Source organism: Fulmarus glacialis, unplaced genomic scaffold (assembly GCF_000690835.1).
Source record: "Fulmarus glacialis isolate BGI_N327 unplaced genomic scaffold, ASM69083v1 scaffold12710, whole genome shotgun sequence".
NCBI lineage: Eukaryota > Metazoa > Chordata > Aves > Procellariiformes > Procellariidae > Fulmarus > Fulmarus glacialis.
The window spans coordinates 38,733-47,025 of record NW_009189633.1 but is presented as its reverse complement, the minus strand read 5'-3'; the positions used below and the strand labels follow the sequence as shown (position 1 = coordinate 47,025).

The 8,293-nt window shown below is 41.8% G+C and overlaps 1 protein-coding gene across 1 annotated transcript in view; it reads right to left on the bottom strand.

Annotated features, from left to right (window-relative positions):
- Nucleotides 1-6,030: 6,030 nt before the first annotated feature.
- DOCK8 (dedicator of cytokinesis 8) overlaps nt 6,031-8,293 on the bottom strand; it is a gene marked incomplete at its 5' end in the record, with an annotated part of 40,408 nt that continues 38,145 nt past the window's right edge. The window contains 3 exons of the mRNA XM_009582892.1: nt 6,031-6,236; nt 6,880-7,047; nt 7,910-8,016. Coding sequence (XP_009581187.1) covers nt 6,173-6,236; nt 6,880-7,047; nt 7,910-8,016 — 339 coding nt within the window. The remainder of the gene's footprint in view (nt 6,237-6,879; nt 7,048-7,909; nt 8,017-8,293) is intronic.

Sequence of the window (8,293 nt, the reverse complement as noted above, 5' to 3'; positions counted from 1 at the left end):
CCCAGCCGAAACCAGGACAATTTGTCATTAATATATTGTAAAAACAGTCCCTGCAGTGCTCTCCTGCAGCCATGCCTGCAGAGCTGTGAGCCACACCGACACCTTCGTGGCTGCTCCCTTCTACACTGGACTGTCCTACTCAGCCCACGCGTAGGTTCCCAGCAGTTGGGTGCAGGGACCTTGGGCAGGGGGTGAGTTACAGCAGCATCGCAGAGAGCAGAGATGCGACCTGCTTGAAAACGAACTGCTGAAGTTAAGCAGAGGCTCAAACAAGCTCCAGTTTTGCAACCACAAATACCGTGTGTTAAATGCTTTTCCTTACCAGCCTGTGCGAATGATCAGCAGTGAAGGAAGGCTGAGCTGGCCTTTCTAGGAAGATTGCCTCTGTCAGTGAAACACTCTGAGTGCCGGGACGGCAGCTGGTGCCGCAGGGTCAGTGGCCCGGTGATGGTGCCTGGCTTGTGAGCAGGATCCCAGTAACTGCGAAACCACTAGTGGGTGCATTTGGGTGCATCCTCCTTCGGTAAGTAATAGAGAAGATTAACAGTGAACCAAAACTGGCAGAAATAACAGGAAATTCTGCCTTTGCCTTCTGTTTCCTCAAACTGTGCCTGTCTATGACTGTATTTCCAAGCTGAATAACTTCTGCCCACAGCATCCCTTTTGTGCGCAGGCCGTGGAACCAGTGGTCACTCTTGGCACCCGTTACCGCAGGAGGCGTGCGGGGCCGTGCCGCTGCTCCCAGCCGGCCTGGATCCCACACTGGAAGTAGCAATCCTGACACTCAGTCTGCCTCCTTCAAAGCAGCGATGGGAAAGCAGAGCGTGCCTTTTGTTTGTTGCGTTTGCAGTTCCCCAAAAAAATGGAACTTGACGGAAACTAGCAAAATCCAGGCAGTCAGCATAAAAAACCAAAAAAACCCCACCCCCGAAATCCACAAAATCCCCCCCCAACCTAAGAATATTATTATTAGAAAAATTTGTTTTCTCTGTTTTATTATTTTTTAATCTTTTGTGGTTACTTTGTGCCTGACAGCTTCCATTAAAGCACAGCAGCCCTCAGTTTGGTGCTGAGCACCCCACATGGTCTAGAAAGTGAGCACTTTAACCTGCCCTTAATTCCATTTCCATGGTACTACTCCCTTTGTTCCCCGCTACGTATTGTTTTTTTAATCTTTTGCTCTCTGATTGCTTATTTATTTCTTTATGGATGGATTTCTTTCACTCAGCTGCAGCCTTTGTCCTAGGCTGCAGCAGGCCTTGGGGGCAACTGGGTTTCTCTATAACCTGAGCTGAGCAATCTTTTACACAGTCACAGAGCACTGGTTTTACTCTCTTTAACCTGCCACAGATTACAAGAGTTTTGTTCTTCCTAATTTAATCAGTGGTTGAAGTCTGTTACATAAGCCAACCACTCTGAAATCTTTTAGACCCTGTTGACTTAATATTATTCTCCCAATGTTAAAAGCTGGCAGCATGAAGTCACAGCCAAAATGGCATTCTTCCAGGCTGCCGAGAAATCTCCAACCTCTGAGGCAAGCACTATCAGCTTAATTTTTGTAAAGCTGTTCTTGCTGGCTTCCCCTTCCCCTTCCCATTCCCCTTCCCTCCACTCCCCTCCCTTGATTTTACTCTTACCTTCCCAAACACTAATTGAGCTCTACTGTGAGCGTGCATTGCCTTTATTCACGTAATCAAAAAGGTCTTTTTCCACAGGGGCCCCTTCATCTTTCGGTGCATTGATTAGACCGGAGCATTACCCAACCTGAGGTAACTTATCAAGACCCGTTGATTATTTTTTAATCACTCCGCTTAACCGGTTTAAAAGATGGTTAGAACACAGTCAGCTGAGCTGACTCCACTCCCAGCTACCCCACTCCCAAATTCAGCACTAATGGCAACACCCCATGAACACTCCTTGTGCGTGTTCCTGTCTACCAGAAGGCAGCAGCACTGTAGTGCGGTAAAAAACAGTAAAACACTGTTACCATGTGCTTCATTTTCATATCAAGCATTGCTTTGATGGATTATAACACCTTAAAGCCAGTCCTAGCTGGCTCTATGTCAGGCTGCCTTCTAAGCTTTAGTTCCCCTTTTGTATTATATGAAGATTATTTGAAGAAGCTGCTGAATCTTGTAAATGTTTAAGTAAGATATTATGGGAATTGTTATAATATAACAATTTGATAAACTGCTTTTTAGAACAAGAAAGGAACGGATGGTCATGAACCAGTAGGCATGAACTTGAGATAAATGAAGTGTCTTTCAAACTGTAAAAATTGTGCCAAGTTCCTCAAAGATCATGTCCTAAGTTAACCTATCCTAATTATAATATGAAAACCACACCTCCACTGCTGAAATCTCCCCCTACCACATTAATACCCCTACTCACTGAACAGGTGTAGTTAATGTTGAGAATGACAAAGTAGAATGGTAATGAGAAAATTATAATAACTAATCTGTTTGTAGAATGGGCAGTAGTTAGCTGATTTTACGATATAAATAAGGACTTGTTTTGTATTTTGGGGTGCTAGCTTTGTGGAGTTACCACCTAGCACCCATCTCTGCGCAGACATGAAAGAAACAAATACCTCGGCTCTGTGTGTGAGATTGGCTTATTGCACACCAGGTAACGAACCCCGCTTGAGGGACAACAATTTCTGGAAATATTTGAGATGATGATACTTCAAACAGAGAAAAAGGAAAAACAAAAAAAGGAATTAAAATGTTCGCTTGAATTTTTCCAAGTCTTCACGTCGGTGGGAAACCTAATGAGGAAGCATTCAGCTTCCAGAGAGAGGTCATGTAACCCAGACCTGCCAGTTGTAAGTGACAGCAATGCATTTCTCTTTACCCGGCACAATTTGGCTACAGCTACTCACAGTTGTGCTCTGCTGAAGCCTTGAACGTGTGATTTTTTTCATGCAGTATGAAAGGTGTGCTCCCTTTTCAGCTGCTGTTCTGCAACCCAGGAAAACTAGCGTTAGGGCTGCCCATGTAGGATCAGTAGTGCTGACCAAAAGCACCCACCTTGACGGTTCAAATATGTTCAAAAGATGCTGACAGGTTAATTTATACTTCTGGGCATTATTGTTGGTCTTCTCACAGCCGGCATGGACTCCATACATACACGTGTTGTCTGCACGCTGGCAGAGGTGCGAGTGTGTGCTCACACCTGATTTGGATCAGCTGTGTTGTGCTGGGCGATGGGGCTGCGTACAGACTCGACGCTGCTGGTCACAGCCTGCCGCTGCGCGGTGCAGCAGGACGGGGCACGGCTGGGCTGGTGAACAGAGAGATGCTTGCGCTGGATTCCAGCCCCAAAACCAGCACCATGCTCCTCAAAGCCGGTGCTCGCTGATAGTAAATGCAAAGATTAAGTGACCTATGGTGAAGTCCCAGCCCAGACACCCGTGGGAATCTCTGGACCAGGGTAGGTGTAGTTCTGTGCCTCACTTGCTGGTTCCCCTGTGACAGCCCCAGCAGTTCAGCCCTGGACCTAACTAGTGTGGACACACGCAACTCTCCCTAGCCTTGAATCACCCAGATGGTGTGTCATTCAAGAATCAGGCAAGTTTCTGCTCTACATCTACACGCCAGAGGAACAAAGGAGGGCACTACTGTCACTGAGCCTCCCACTGCCATTTTTCATGGACACTGAATGAAAAAAGAAGTTAGGAAGCAAGTTGTTGCCTGCTACCCCTGCAACAGAGAATTTATCCTAAAGACAGACTGACACCTCCCCTGTCCAAATCTTCGTATTTTCTGTTGAATGATGCTTCTACAAGGAGAGGTTGTTCCTACTGAAATTTTCTTTCCAGCTGGATTCTATTGAGGTATAAGGTGCAACACAAAGGCACTTCTGAATATCCTGTGAAACAGTCACTTTATTGCAAAACGAGTATCATAAAGTAGAAAATTTGCATTTCACATAGTTCAACTCTTGAAAGAAATGTACAAACCATGTTTCATTTGTAGAAGGGACAACACGAGCTACAAACTGAGGGCAAGACAGGCCAACTGGTTGAGGGGTGCTCAGCTTGTAAAATGTGAGTGAAGAGTCCTTCAGTATTCATATTATCCTGAGTATTGTTTCAGTTCAAGGACCACACAACATGAAATACTTAATTACTTTTACCTAGTATATTGTACACCTGTATGGTTTTTTTGTTTACCTGAGGTTTCTGTTATTTAGGCTGTAAAGGATAAACATCTTGTAAACAATGAGGTTGGATTATGGGGTTGACAGATGACAGTATTCTGACCTTCCTCCCAAACAGGCTGTTAAAAACAATAGATAAGGGGCTAGGTTCTGATCGGCAGAGATCTCATAGCTTCAAAGCTTTGGGAAATTAATCATCTTTTCAACTTAGAACTGTTTCAAAGCAACCTGAATACAGAGAAGCCACTCCATGGAGGCATCTTTTGCTTTGAACTTTTTATACCATTTGCTTATATACTTTGGATGCGTTCACAGAGTACTGATTATTGCATTTAACAATACTATGAGGAGGGAAATGCTTTCTTACACTCCAAGTGCTGTGTAAGTGCAGGGTTTATTTCACCTATTTCCACATCTCATCTTATTTGATCATCCCTGTGAATCTTCTACATAATACATTCAAAGTCTGACTCACTCAGATGTCAACGAAGTGCTGGGAAAATTCCCGTTATTAAATGGCAAGGCTGCAGATGACCATAAAAAGTCAAAATGTTTCCACTAAAAGCAATAGCCTCAATCTCCCTTATACTTTCGGAACAAAGAGGCTTTGCATTTAGAAACACATGGCATCAGCTCTGAGAAAGTTCACTGTAATTTTCTAAAATGAAGCACAAAGGAAAAACTTAATTCCACCGTTTCATTTAATTTTAACATTAAATTCTATGTTTGGGCAAATGGGATTTGTTACTTCAATCAGTATTGAACTATAATTTCCAAAACCCTGAAAAGGTGGAGGGAAGGAAGTAATATTAAGGGACGCTTTCATGGATCTTTGTTTCAAAATACAAACATTACATGGTAAGCATGGTCACAATACAAATACAATGGCTCTGACATTGCCTCACTAAATAAGTTCCAAAGTCCTAATCTCTCTCTTTCTCTATCAACATCCTCATCTGCAAAATTGTAATAATATTTCCTTACTTCAGAGAAGTGCTGTAAAGATTATTTAGTAAAATGTTTGCTCAGGGTTCAAAAAATGCTAAGCATTAGGTATTATAAATTATGTGCGAATTTCTCTTAAGCTGCAGTAAAGCCTGAGTGAAGTGCTTTGTAGGGAATCCTCACTGTGCGCTTCTGTAGTTAATTTTGGATAAGGTTATCTACATAAGAGCATTGTATAGTAAAAGAATCACTCATAGCTTAGCATCTTCTTTTTAAACTTGTTAGCTCTGCTAAACATGACACTGATTATTAAGAAATGCAACTGCATGTCAAGTAGTCGTCCCTATACTTAGAAAAAAAATTAGATCTATAAGAATTATTTATTGCTACTTCTTGCTTTCTAAGCTTTGGTTGAGAAAACTTGTGCAACTCTCCCTGCAGTTAAGGACCATGATAGAAACTGGTGACAGAACCTGATTGAAGTTATTCTTTCCTACAGCTCCAGCTCAGCAAACACTGAGCAGAGGACCATGTTCCTCCTCATTAAGATAGCATTTAAGCATGTGATTAACTTGCAGAATGTGCTCCGTTGCCAAAAGCACACGGATAAATGCTGTCTTGGAGAAGGACCATAAATAGACATAATTTGTCAGCATCCCTCAAACACGTTATTTGGATTCACGTAACACCTCAACCAAACCACACAGAGTTCTATGTCTGTTACCTAGTGGTGACTAGCCATTGTTAGTCTGTTCTGTGTCTATCAGCTAGTGGTCATGCCATTGACCACTCTAATGGTCCATCCCTCTGCACTATGTGATTTTTTTACAATATATGCAAAAGTATCTACAAAGCACCCTCTTCTTTCCCAAGCCCTCATGAGATGTGGTTGATTAGGAGTCATCCCCCAGTTCTCATTCAGTGATCTTGTGTAAATGCTTTTCTGCATGCTGTCCAGAAAGCGCACATGCTGTCTTGTGAGAGATTTCTGATTTCATAGATGTAGAATACCCCATCACTTCTGGCTTGCAGCATGAAGCTCTTCCTTGGCTGAAGCAGCTAGTCCTTAGGTGCTTTGTGAAGAAGTCTGGGCATCATATTTCCTAAAACTATGGTTACGAAAAGATTCCCTGCAATGAAACAGATCCATAAATAAAGTTGGCAAATGAAAAAGAATCCAGGAAATACCTGCCTTGTGAAAAGGAGCAGCTGACAAATCATTAGATGAAACATGTTATGCGTTGGCAGGTCAGAGGCATATTGCTTCTCCCACTCCCACCCCACCGCAGTGGCTTTGTTAAGAAGCGTATATTCGTAAGTAAAGAATATAAGTTAAGACTCTTCTGTCCCAGTCATGGGCCTAAACCAGATTATGTTATCTGGGAGTGAAAGGATCACTCTTACTTCATGCTGGCTAACACCGCATGATGTTATGTGTTCAAAACAAACACATACCTGTTCTATCTCCTTCCTGGCTTCAAATGTTGAAGAAATGGCAAGATGTTTCCAATATCTCATTAAGGCAAGAGGGAAGTCTTCTCTAATGATGCATTAAAATGACACAAATCCCCTACCCCAGGAATGAGCAAGCAGCTTGAGAAACACAGTTAATACTACATTCCCCCAGTGGAAGGCAGCAGACTTCTTTAATCAAGTATGAAGTTGGCAGTGTGTATTATGGCCTGTTTTAGCTGCCAGTAAAACTGCCTTTCTTCCTTTCAAAAATGGCAACTTTCTGTATAGCTACAACAGATAACCCTGCCCTAACTGTACCTTGTACTATGGACTTTCACTACAGGTTTGTACAGCTCTGGGATCTTCCTCTCAATCATGGGCCTAAGGTTCTCCTTCAGCTTCCCGTAGTTCTTTCTGAGCTCTAGCTGATACTCCCGCTGGTCAGCAGTAATAAGGCGCTTGTTTTTCTCCACTGCTTCACCACACCTAGGCAAAAGGAAAGAAAAAAAAGGCATGACATATATCACCTACTTCTGTTAAACTCATTAACTTTGTGTTAGGTAATCTGAATGGCCAAGGATCCAGCTCCTCTGGGCTAGGCATTCCTCTGATAACTTGTAAAGAGTCCAAAATGATAATGAACTAATAAGACACCTCTATCTTTTCTAAGTACACAAATTGAGGTGAAATTTTTAAGACATTAGAAATGCATGAGGGAGCTAATAAAAAAAAAAATTAATGACTGCAGAATACCGAGCTACCTGCCTACTTACTGTAAACAGATGCAGTGACAATAGCAGAGAGTAGAGCTGTATCTTCTGCATAAGGCTCATTTTTTATTTAACTCAAACTTATCCTTCAGCAATTATGCTTTGTTTGGACTAAGGAGATGAATATCTTGCTATGTGAGTATGCTTGTTAAAATTTACAAGCATATCTAAAGCAAAGGCTGTATGTGTCTACCACTGCCAGTGCGTCTGCTTGACAGACATGGTAAAATGTTTTCTTATGAACGGCTTCCTACGTAAAAATGTCATTTTATTAAAAATAAAATCCAGGCAATAGTCTGAAATGTTTGATTTCTGTAAAATGTCAAAAGATAAAACAAATGGAAGATCTTAATTTCTACATAATTAGTTTAAAGTGTTAAAATTTGCTCTCATTTGGGTTGCAAAGCCTATCAAAGCATTGACCATGAAGCAGAGATAAAAAGTCTGGACCAAGTGTCTAAAGCGTGAGATACCAGGATTCATGATACTAACTTGCATAATTAATTGTACGGTCATATTATCGTTGAATTATTGTGATTATTGGCTGTATTGATGCAATTCAATTTTGTTTTACTGACCTCATTATAAACTCTTTGAAGCACAACCTCAGCTTGTTGTGATGTCGATAAAGTTTGGGGTCTGCTGGAATTTCAGCCAGGAACACTTGCGCTACCTCTAGCGGTCCCTTATAGGAATAACACAGGAAAATGTCAGAAACACCTGCTTAGATTGAAAACAGACCACGTGTTTGGTTAAGCTGTTTGTTACTTCATGAGCGGAATTATGAAAGAAAAGAAAACTATGCAGAAACACCATAAAAGGATGGTTTTTTGCTCCTTTTTGCCCCCGATTTTTCCTTTGGCAAGCAGAGATTTTGCCCATCATATTTTATCCACTTCTGTTTTTATTTCTCCTCCAGCCCCACAAAAAAGGGAACAGTCAAATTCTATTCAGCAGAGAAA